This window comes from Primulina eburnea, chromosome 15 (assembly GCF_022965805.1).
Source record: "Primulina eburnea isolate SZY01 chromosome 15, ASM2296580v1, whole genome shotgun sequence".
Taxonomy (NCBI): domain Eukaryota; kingdom Viridiplantae; phylum Streptophyta; class Magnoliopsida; order Lamiales; family Gesneriaceae; genus Primulina; species Primulina eburnea.
The window spans coordinates 32,592,604-32,605,111 of record NC_133115.1 but is presented as its reverse complement, the minus strand read 5'-3'; the positions used below and the strand labels follow the sequence as shown (position 1 = coordinate 32,605,111).

Here is a 12,508-nt window from a genome sequence, read left to right as displayed (position 1 = left end):
CAAAAAACGTGTTTTATACGCGTTTTCATACTGTGAAAATTCATTTAGTATATTTATATATTTAATTAAAGTAATAATTTATATATGTTAAGCACTAAACAGAGCTGTTGCAAATTAAATCAAAATTTGTTACAAAGTAATTTGGTCAACTATTTATCAAATGAATTTACTTGAGTGTAGACCATATATGCTCAAGTAGATCCATAGAAAGTGACGACATTATCCTCGTCAGTTTATATCACGCCCTTGATGTATGAACTATGACGTGTGTTATATAATTAAGTATGACAATGGATGACCAGAAACTACTAAGCAATTCTACCAAACTTCTGATTTCGACAACATCTGTGCTTCAAATTAAATATATTGTTGAACAATGAGGAGTCTTGTACCATCTTGATAGATATTCATGTCTCGAGGAGGTTACATGCTTCGCCGAACATTCATTTGGGTGTCGTTGGCGTTGTGTTATCAGCAGGATCTGGAAGGCTTTTCAGCACCTGCAGTTGGAAAAAATTTTATATTCTTATGGAAAATCATGAAAATGGAAAGTAAAAGCAAAAGAAAAAACCATGGCAATCAGAACAATGATGCACCTTATATAGGTACCAAGAGACGTATGCATCTGTGGCGGCGTAGTTCAACTGTTCCTTTGATAAAACTTCAACTTCCCAATTCCCTCGTCTGATTTTGCTTGGCTTGGGAAGCTACAAGATTCGAACAATCCGTGTTAGAATATCAGTCATTGCACACTCAGTCGCATCCAGACATGCCAATAGCAAAGAACCAGTTGTTGGGAGTATCCACTGCTTGTTGAACATAAAAACCAACACCGGTGGAGGATGTTCAAGCCTAGTTTTGTCACCCAAAAAAATTCTGCACCCTCCCTCACCAGTGATGGCCCGATGATTCGGAACCCCGATCACCATCAAATTTGTTGGGAATTAAACTATCAAAGATCAAACTAATTTGAGAGAAAAATCAATCTATTCAATTCATAGATTTAATTTACCGAAAGAAATAAAAACTCTCATATCCTCACAGCACTCTCAAGGCTCTCCTCTACTTGGGATTATGATTCCTCAATTGGGAATGAGATGATTTAAACAACGAGCTGAAGCCTCTATTTATAGAGGATATTCTGCACATGTTAATGAATGCGAATGGACGATGGCAGCCATTGGAGAATCAACAATAGCTGCACCTACCGTGGACCTTCTAGATGGTGGCTGGAGATTTCCAATTTGAGTTCTTCAATTCTCCCCCTCCAGCCATATCCAAAACAAGCATTCCAGCTATGTCTCTGCATAGCTCTAACTTTTCTCGTGTTACCACTTTTGTCAACATATCTGCTGGATTCTCCTTCGTATGAATCTTAACTAGTCTCAACAGTTGTCGATCCATAACTTCACGTATCCAATGATATCGAATATCAATATGCTTTGTACGGGAATGGTACATGGAGTTCTTGCTTAAGTCGAGAGCACTTTGACTGCCACAATATACCTTGTACTCTTTCTGCTTGATTCCAAGTTCTTGAATATATAGCTTTAGCCACAACACTTCTTTCCCAGCTTCAGCAACAGCAATATACTCTGCTTCTGTTGTGGATAAAGCAACACACTTCTGCAGTCGTGACTGCCATGAGACAGCTCCCCCGCGAAAGTGTAGATATATCCTGAAGTATATTTACTACTATCAATATCTCCGGCCATATATGCATCTGTATAGCCCTCCAATATAGGATCAGCTCTCCCGTAACAAAGACATAATTTAGTAGTACCCTTTAGATACCTGAGAATCCACTTTACTGCCTCCCAATGCTGCTTCCCAGGGTTGGAGAGAAAACGACTCACCTTTCCCACTGCATGAGCAATATCTGGCCTTGTGCATACCATTGCATACATCAAACTTCCAACAGCTGAAGAATATGGTATTGATGACATTTCCCCGACCTCTTTCTTGGATAAAGGACATGCACTCTTTTTTTTTTTTGATAGGAAACATCAATTTATTAAAACGTAATTATAAAGGTCCATTACAAAGGACGCGGAAGAGTTTTCCGCTAATTGAAAATGAGTAGAACATAAAAATTAAAGATTAAAGCGTTACAAAACTCCAATCCCTAACCACATCTGAAATAGCTAGATGTCCTAGTTCTTTGATATTCCTTGTTGACTGTGCAACCCTTAATTTCAGCATTTCCCAAACTTTGTCCTCGGAGGTAGACGACTCATTGAATTGTTTCTCTCTAGCCATATTGTCCAGAACGTGTAATGAACAACTGTATACCAGAAAGTATTCACGATAGCTCCCTTGCGAAATCCCGGATCTATGATAAACATATCTTTGGCCCTCCTCGGAAAAATCCAAATAAGTTTCAACTCTTGCATCACCTTAATCCAATTTTTTCTTGAGAAAGAACAATGCACCAGTAAATGATCCTGATCCTCTTCGTTCTTCCGACATAAGCAGCACCACTGTGGCCGTAAAGCACATGATGGCCATCTTCTTTGCACTGAATCAGAGGTATGTAACTTGCCCAAAGCGACAGTCCACGAGAAAATTTGAATCTTTTGCGGGATAGGAACTTTCCAAATATGAATATATGGGTGGAAAACAGGAAAGTTATGGAAAGGAAAGAATGACTCGTAAAAAGAACGAACTGAGAACAGACCCGAAGAATCTCCCAACCACACTCTTCTATCCTCCGAACCCAACTCGATAGTAACCGAATGAATGACACCCAATAAATTACCAAACTCCCCCAACTCTCTGTCACTAAGATGTCTCCTAAAACGCACATCCCAACGAATGACGATCGTCTCCTAACTCGAAAACCTCAATAAAATGACGAATAGGTTTATTGACGACGGTACAAATCGAAAACAAAGAAGGAAATCGATCTTTGAAACAAGGACCCCCTCCCCCCCCCAAACATCCTCCCAAAACCTAATGGAATTACCTCCTCTCAAAACCCACCCACTCAACAGTTGTATTGCCGGGAAAGAACGAGAAATAAATTTCCAAGGGCTTCTAGGAGTCGAGTTCCTGGCCAAACCCAAATCCCATCCATTAACTTGAAGACCATAAATGCTCTTAATTACGTTCATCCACAACTGCTCCTTTCCGTCCATACCTCGCCACCACCATTTCCCTAGCAACGCTTTGTTTCTCAAACCAATGTTCCCCAAACCTAACCCACCCCTATCCTTCGGCCTGCATACCTGTTCCCATCCAACAACGTGACAACTTTTATCCCCGTCCGCTCCATCCCACAAGAAATCTCTCATCAGTTTTTCCATTATTTTTGCTACTTTTGCTGGCACTCGAAACAGGGACATGTAATAAGAAGGCATTGCACTTAGCACAGCTTTGATAAGGGTCAACCGACCTCCTCTTGATAAGAACGATTTCTTCCAGCTTGATAGTTTTTTGGTCATCTTTGTAAGGACGGGTTCCCAAAAATCAAGAGTCGTCGGTTTCCCTCCCAATGGTAATCCAAGATACTTAATCGGCCATTCATCTTTTTTGCACCCAATCGTTTGGGCCAAGCAAACCACTTTCTCTTCCTCGCAACTAATTCCCAACACCACACTTTTTTGAAAGTTGATTTTCAATCCCGATTTCAGCCCAAATAAATTGATAATTTCCACCAGTTTCCTCACATGTCCTTCCGTTTGTACCAAAAACAATGTATCATCAGCAAATTGAATGTGCGAGATTTCCACATTACCCCTGCCAACCACCAGCCCCCTTACCTCATTCAAAACCTTAGCCCTGTCAACCATTCTCCCCAAAGTGTCAATGACCAAGTTAAAAAGAAAAGGGGACAAAGGATCTCCTTGTCGAAGTCCTCGTTCCCCTCTAAATTTCCCCCTCGGTCTTCCGTTAATAAAAATTGGGAACGATATGTTAGACTCACACCCCTTTATCCACCTTCTCCATCTAACTCTGAATCCTTTTTTTTCGAGCACAAAATCAAGAAATCTCCAATCAACATTATCATACGCTTTTTCCAAATCCACCTTAAGCACCCACCCATTTTTTTCTTCTTACGGTATTCTTCAACCACTTCATTAGCAACAAGGCAACAATCCATTATCTGTCTTCCTTTGATAAAAGCACATTGATTTTCTGCGATTGTGAAGCTCAACACTTTTTTTATTCTGTAGGTCAACACTTTGGCAATTATCTTGTACAAGCTCGTTGTGAGACTTATCGGTCTAAATTCATTTATCTTAACAGCATCTTGTTTCTTGGGAATGAGGCATATATAAGTTTCATTTGTGATGCCGTTCACCATTCCCCCATTGTGAAATTCAGCAAAGACCTTCAATAAGTCATTTTTAACCGTGTCCCAATTGTTTTGAAAAAATGCTATTGTGAATCCATCCGGTCCCGACGCCTTCGATCCTTCACTTTCAAACACCGCTTTTTTGATTTCCTCCTCGGTAAAGGGTACTTCCAGCTCGTCTCTTGCAACAAAATCCAAAGGGCACCACTCCAACCCATCAAATCCTCCCCCTTCCCCCTCTGAGTTCATATACAAATGCTTATAAAATCTTACAATGTTTTCCTCAATCTCTTTCTCCTCCGTAACCAAAGTCCCATCCTCCAACTCCATCTTATCTATAACTGCTTTATTTCTTCTGTTTGTCAACATCGAATGAAAGAACTTGGAATTTTGATCACCTTCCCTCAACCACCTCACTTTCGCTTTTTGACTTTCCAATTGGTACATTTTAAAAGTCAAATTTTCCAGCTCACATTTCGCATCTCTTCTTTCTGAACTTAAATTTTCAGTCCATCCTCCCTCGGCTTCTAACTCATCCAAAAGCTTAACCCTGTACTTCAACTCCTCCAATCTAACACCCACATTGCCAAAAACTTCTTTGTTCCAACTTGATATATCAACTTTCAATTTTTTGAGTTTTTTCATAAACTTGTACCCCTCCCACCTTTGCTCCTCCCCCTCATTCCACCACAATTGTATCATATCTTTAAAGTTAGGATGTGACAACCAGACGTTCTCAAATCAGAAGGGGACAGGCCCCCATTTCGCCTTCGTGGTGTCAAGTAACAGTGGGTGGTGATCCGAAGTAATTCTAGGTAACACGTTTTGTCTGGAGTGTGGAAAAATGTCCCTCCAACCAATCGAAAATAAGTATCTGTCTAATCGGCAACAAATCGGCTCATCCCTGAAATTAGACCACGTATATTTAGCGTTCAAAAGTGGAGGATCATAAAGGCCTAATTCTCCTATCAACATATCAAAACATAACATGCTAGTAGTGTTAGAAGTACTATTCATCTTTTCTCCCGTGTTTCTGACCACATTAAAATCTCCTCCCAAGCACCACTTCTCCACGCAAATAGTACTGAGTCCTGCCAATTCATCCCAGAATCTCTCCCTCTCGCTTGGCCTTACAGGCCCATAAATTGCTGTGAACCACCACGTGTTCTCATTGGTCGTCTTTATCTCAACTGACACGGAGAATTCGCCTATTAAATTATTTCTGACCTTTACCACTCTTGGATCCCACATGACAAGGATACCTCCCGAGCGCCCATCCGACGGTAAATAGACCCATTCCACAAATCTAGATTTCCACATACTAGTCACAAACCTCCAAGTTCATACTTGCTACCAAGCAAAGTATAACTCGGATTGACCTCATCTTGACTACTGGTGAAAATATCTCATCAAAGTCAATTCCTTTCTTCTGTTGGAATCCTTTGACTACCAATCGTGCTTTGTATTTCACCACTTGTCCGCTGCCATCTTTCTTCATCTTGAACACCCATTTGTTTCTTAGTGTCTTCTTACCTTTTGGAAGTTCTACGATCTCATAAGTGTGATTCTTCTGCAGAGATTCCATCTCATCTTGCATTGCTGACAAACATGTTTCTTTGTCCTTATGAGATAGTGCTTCTTGGAAACTCTCTGGTTCTCCATCTTCAGTAAGCAGAAGGTACTCGGATTCCGTATATCTTCTAGAAAGAATCTGTCCTCGTTCAGACCTACGAACTTCTGGAATAGTCTGAGAAGATTCACCATCATCTGGGCCTTGTGATGGTCCTGGAACATCTGGTGGAGTGGGTTGTGGCTCCCCCTGCTCAACACCCCCTTCTTCCTCAGCTTCTGCTTCTGGCATGTATTCTGTTACTATATCGAACGAGTTTAGTGTTGCATCTGAATTTAGAGCACCAACATTTGACTTCTGAGACATTGTAGGTTTTTCAATGTCTTCTATTGTCTGGCTTTCATGGAACACAATGTCTCTGCTTCTGATCACCTTTTTCTCCTTTGGATCCCATAGTCTGTATCCAAATTCTTCATCTCCATAGCCAATGAAAATGCATGGAGTGGTCCTTGCATCAAGCTTTTGTCTGAGCTCCTTGGATACATGTGCGTACGCCAAACATCCAAATACTCTTAAGTGTGAGTATGATGGATCCTTTCCAGACCACAGTTTCTCCAGAACTTCAAAATTCAGTGGTACTGATGGTGATCTGTTGATCAGGTAACAGGCGGCTCTGACTGCTTCTCCCCAGAATGACTTTGGCAGTTTAGCCATACTGAGCATACTCCGAACACGTTCCATGATTGTCCGGTTCATTCTTTCGGCTACACCGTTGTGTTGAGGGGTGCGAGGGACCGTCTTCTCATGTCGAATGCCGTATGTTTTGCAATACGCATCGAACACCTTGGAAGTGTATTCACCTCCATTATCTGACCGGAGACACTTCAATTTCTTCCCAGACTCACGTTCTACCATGACATGAAACATTTTGAAGTATTCGAATACCTGGTCCTTCGTTTTCAGGAAATAGACCCACACCTTTCGAGAAGCATCATCAATGAACGTCAGAAAATATTTATTTCCACCTAGTGATTCATCCTCCAGGGGACCGCAAACGTCAAAGTGTACCAGACTGAGCAACTCTGATCTTCTCGTTGAATAGGAACTAAATGAGACTCTGTGCTGCTTACCAAATAGACAATGATTGCAAGGATCTGGCGCAGCATCTTTGTCAACGATGATAAGCTTTTTCTTTATTAGGGTAGACAACCATTTCTCACTCATATGGCCGAGTCTCTGGTGCCACAAATTTTGAGAACCCTCCTTCTCAGCTACGTTGGGGGTGTCTGTACATATCTTCATGTGAGTCTTGTACAGTGTGCCACAAATGTGTCCTCGAGCGACTATCAAAGCACCCTTTGACATCTTCCATGTGTCATTGCTGAAATGATTATCATAGCCCTGGTTGTCAAGAGCTATTCCAGAAAGAAGATTGAGCCGAAGATCTGGCACATGTCGGACATCCTTCAAAGTGATTGTACTTCCAACACTTGTCTTTATTTGGATATCTCCAATTCCTACAATCCCAGAGGAACTGGAATTTCCCATCTTCACTGCTCCAAAGTCACCAGCTTTGTATGTCATGAAGTATTCCTTGTGCGAAGTCACGTGGTAGGAAACTGCAGTATCTACCACCCATTCTGTGTCTTCTTTTGAAACGTGAAGGCATGTCTCATTATGGGTCGAACAGAACGCTACATCTCCAGGAATGATGACTAGCGTTTCTCCACCCTTGTTCTTCGACTGGGAACTGCTCTGGCCTTGCTCCTCTAGCCATTTGTAGCAATTCTTCTTCATATGACCCTCTATTCCACAGTGATGACATTTATACGAAGGTTTTCTGTCATCTGTGGATCTGCCTCTGCTCTTGCTTCTGCCTCTCCATTTGCCTTTACCCCTTTGTTGTTTCTCTTGTTGTCTTCCTCGGGGCTCTGTGACAAGGGCATGAGTCTGGTCTGTGCCCATATCATTTCTCCTGGCCTCCTCGTTGAACAGGGCATCCTTAACCATGGACATGGTAAGTTTGCCATCTGGAGCCGAGTTGCTGAGAGAAACTTCAAGTGTTTCCCAGCTATAAGGAAGTGAACTGAGAAGTAGATGTGCCTGCATCTCATCTCCAAGCGGCATCTCTACAGACGATAATTGATTTACTAGACTCTGGTACTCACTGGTATGCTCGGCAACAGAAGTTCCACTTTTGAACTTCATATTGACTAACCGCCTCATCAAGAGGGCTTTAATCCGAGCGGTCTTGGCCTGGTACATGTCCTCCAGCTTCTTCCAGAGAGCATATGCGTCTGTCTCCTGTGCAACATGGTGGCAGACACTATGATCAATCCATTGTCGGATTTGACCAATAGATTTCCGGTTTAATTTCCTCCACTCTGACGCTTTGGTTGGATCAGGATTTTCACCTTTCAATTCTACGAGATCGAACAAATCTTTACAGCTGAGGAGATCTTCCATCCGAGGTTTCCACAGCGTGTAGTTGGTTGTCGTGAGCATATTCATAGCTCCAGAATATGATGTTGACTCTTCTGTGGTCATCGTCAATGTTTATTTATCAAAATAGAAGCTGAATCTCGTAGAACGGAGTACACCGTTGTGTCCGGAACGGCCGAAAATGGTGGAATAGGCACTTCGGGATCAGAAATTCTATTGCTGAAAATTTTGGGATCAACTTTCTGATAGTTCAGGGGTCTCTAAGTCATTACCAAAAGTTCAGGGGCCATTCTGTACTTTAGGAAAGATAAAGAACCATTTTGAAACGGGCAGAAAATATAAGGACCAAAATGCAATTTTCAGAAAATTGAATAGTGCTGATAACGTGGCGCTGACTGGACGCTTACGTGGCAGGCACTGTTCATCATCTTCTTCGTAAAGAACTTTTGAAAAATCACAGAAAATTCGTTTGATGTCCGATTTTCGATCTGAAAATACCGGTAGACTCGTGGGAACGAGAGCTACGTCGTGGTGTAATCAAAACAAGATTTCAGACACTTTCACGAAATCAAATTTTTGACAGAGAGCTCTCCTTCTATGGCTAATACCTCTAATCAGGCTCTGATACCACTTGTTGGGAATTAAACTATCAAAGATCAAACTAATTTGAGAGAAAAATCAATCTATTCAATTCATAGATTTAATTTACCGAAAGAAATAAAAACTCTCATATCCTCACAGCACTCTCAAGGCTCTCCTCTACTTGGGATTAAGATTCCTCAACTGGGAATGAGATGATTTAAACAACGAGCTGAAGCCTCTATTTATAGAGGATATTCTGCACATGTTAATGGGTGTGAATGGACGATGGCAGCCATTGGAGAATCAACAATAACTGCACCTACCGTGGACCTTCTAGATGGTGGCTGGAGATTTCCAATTTGAGTTCTTCAAAATTCAACGAAGATTACCAATTTACCATGCAGCCAATTAAAATTTTCCAGATACTCTAAAGTTTGCAATAGATCTACACGTATGGTATTGAGTTGATTGAGTTAATAGACTAAAGTTCTACATTTTGGTATAAACAACGAATATATCACAAATTTCTGCGTGAAGCTTTCTCGGCTCAAAAGCCCAAGTGTTTGTACTACACAGAAGTCCAACTATTGTCTGTATAGTACTCTTTTACTAATTTTGAAAAATACTAGTTTTATGTCAAAATTTGTGCTAATCAAAGATTCAAGTATTACGAAACATGTAATTGAGTGTATCTAGGCTCCTTAGAATACCAAAGTATAAAGAAATAAAAAGTTTCCAAGATGGCAATGAAAATTCTCCAGAAGAATCGGTCAAGTACCTGTCTACAAATAAGATTTTCTGTTAACGCGGACAGACTCCACTTTCTGGGATCTCCACCGACCTTTTGATTTGCTAGGTCAGATAGATCTCTTAAAGAGGTGATTGATAAATTATAATCTTTCAAAACCTTAGCAGCATCATTTGCAATGCATACACCCACCTATGCATGTACCAAGCAGTTTATGGAGTTGAAATATTGTAAAGAACATCTAGATTGAGCTTATAAAACCAAGAGAATCCTCAAAGCATCACCTTTAGAGTGCTAGGGTCCTCAAGTAGATATTGCAAACTGTTAGGTATTCCAGAATGAATTATATGTAAAACATGGCAAAGATTATTATCCACACATATCTGCAAAACAGCAACCTTCCCAGGAGCAACACCTACAAAGATCGACAAATTTTCTTGTATTAGCAAAATCATATTCAAACTTCAATCTCGATTCTTTTAGGAAGTTAACTACACTTTGAAATAGAACCACTATTTTTAATTTAATTGGAAATCATATTCAAAATAATTTTCTAATTGTTTTTCCTAGTTTAGCTTGTAGGAAGGACCCTTGAATATCGAACTATAATACAATGGATTCATAAACTTAGGCGGTAATTAAAATTGCTCACTTATTCCAAGACAAATCGAATATTTGGAAAAGAAATTGAAGAATTTAACACTCTTCAATTAAAATCAACAGTCTTTTATCTGCAAATGATCGTCTTTTGATTTATGAAGTTCAAAAACACATCAGGAAACAAACAGAACCATGAATTCGGACACCACACATATGACAATTATGATAACAAATGTGGTGTTTCCAAAAGTATCGATTACAGTGTGTGATCATAAAATAAGAGCGATATACAGGAATCAACACATTCAAATCATATTGGGAAAAAAATAGACCATATATGTGCAATGTATTGATCTAAGTTAAAAAATCAAAATTTGTTGCATTATGCAACACTTATCTCCATATGCATTTATCAATCACAGTTTTCATTTTATTCTCCTTTATATTTTTCGCAAATGAAGTTACCTCTTTTAAAAGTGGGTCTCCACTCAATATCCAGACCAAGGACACACTGATCCCCTTTTCTTTTATTTATATCCATGAACTTTAGAAGTTCCTCTGCAGCTCTTTCCACCTCCTCTATAGTTCTGCTATACACAATGCGGCCTCCAAACTTTATTTCTGAATAAAAACAGTAAAACGTTCCAACTTCCAGTGTTAAAAAATCTGATCACCAATTATCAATGTTCGTTTGCTTTCAACAAATGGCACAACGTAACAAATTGTAACGTCGATCTAACACAAAAAAAGGAGAATGGTAAGAAAAGTAACAAGAAATGCTGCACACAGCGGTTCCACTTCCGAACCAAAAGGTACAACACTCCAAACACTTCAATCCACCAACACTAGCAAAACGAGTGGGCTTTGAAAAGCAAAATATTACGAAAAGGAAACTGCAGTCACCTCGGTAAGAGTAACTCGCATCAACGTAGGATCTATTTGTCGAGAAAGTAGAACAGGATAAGGAAGACCTATTCTTTTGTCGTTGCCGAGAAGTGAAGAGAGTCTGGGGCAATCGACGTCGGGTTGTAGCTGGGGAATCGAAGGAAGCAAGGGCGGCGTCGGGACAACTGAAGCGGCGGCATTTCTTGATCGGAGAAGCAGAGATGGCGGCGGAAAATGCGGCGTCAATGGCTTGGAGCTCATCATCGGTAAGTGGATGGGCCCAATCGGAATTCGAAACCGCTGTTTCGGTTTCCATTTTATATGAGCTCTTTTCAAACCATTTGGGTCGTAAGTTGGTCGGAAAACAAATTCGCTTTTTGAAAATTTTCATGTCAGCGTCTGGCCTCAGAACTTTTTAGACTCAATAATTAATAAATCTATATAATATTTATATTTGAAATTAAATAAAAAAATATTATATATTTTACTATAACTTATAAATAAAGTTCAACATATATAAAAAAAATAGTATAATTAATTCTCAAATATTGATCGTAGTTTTTTCTAAATATGGGCGATACAACATATAATGGTGTGTAGTTGATTCGAAAATAAAATTTATCAGGCATATTTGCTACAGAGAGGAACTTCTTCCTGTCCCATTCCCTTTCTTCATCTCTCCGCCGCTTCAGTTGTCCCGACGCCGCCCTTGCTTCCTTCGATTCCCCAGCTACAACCCGACGTCGATTGCCCCAGACTCTCTGGGACAATAAAAAATATATGACTCTTTTTAAATTTAATTAAATAAAAGGGATTTTGACTTCTTTAAATCAAAGAAAGGGAGTTGACTGTTGTTAGTTAGGTGAGTTCATTTATTAAGTTAAGTGAGATCATTTATTAGTTCATTAATTAATTAGTTATTTATATTTTATTTTTTAAAAAATATTTTTTTATTGATATCGGCGATTTCATGTTTCATTTATATATTCTTCCCAGCAAAATAATCGATTCAGGTTTAAGTTATTTTTGTGTTCCTGACGTAAAAAATCATTTGAATTAAATGTAATTTGTTTGAATTTAAAGGCTATCGATTTGATTTTACTAATATGTAATGTGTTTGAGTTGAATTTTTAATTTTGGGTCGAGGGGATGGTGAGTGGGTGGAGTGGACAAGATTGTTCTTTAAATTTTAAGTTTGGGTCGAGTGGGTGGTAAATTGTTGGGTCGAGTGGGTCGAGTGGTGGTGTTTGGGGTTTGGTTTAGGGTTTAGGGTTTGGGTCGAGTTTGGGTCGAGTTTGGGTCGAGTGGTAGAGAGATTTTGAATTTTGATCATTTCATAATACATAAGTCATTCTATATATGATTAGAACGTAAATATATATAA

At 39.7% G+C, this 12,508-nt stretch overlaps 1 protein-coding gene across 1 annotated transcript; it reads right to left on the bottom strand.

Annotated features, from left to right (window-relative positions):
- Positions 1–170: 170 nt before the first annotated feature.
- On the bottom strand, positions 171–11,631 carry LOC140814582 (3'-5' exonuclease). Its single transcript, XM_073173608.1, has 6 exons — positions 11,143–11,631; positions 10,705–10,860; positions 9,924–10,054; positions 9,670–9,831; positions 597–707; positions 171–500 (listed from the first exon to the last, which is right to left on the bottom strand). The coding sequence occupies exons 1-6, from the start codon at positions 11,513–11,515 to the stop codon at positions 444–446; spliced, it is 990 nt and encodes a 329-aa protein (XP_073029709.1). The 5' UTR covers positions 11,516–11,631; the 3' UTR covers positions 171–443.
- Positions 11,632–12,508: the final 877 nt, after the last annotated feature.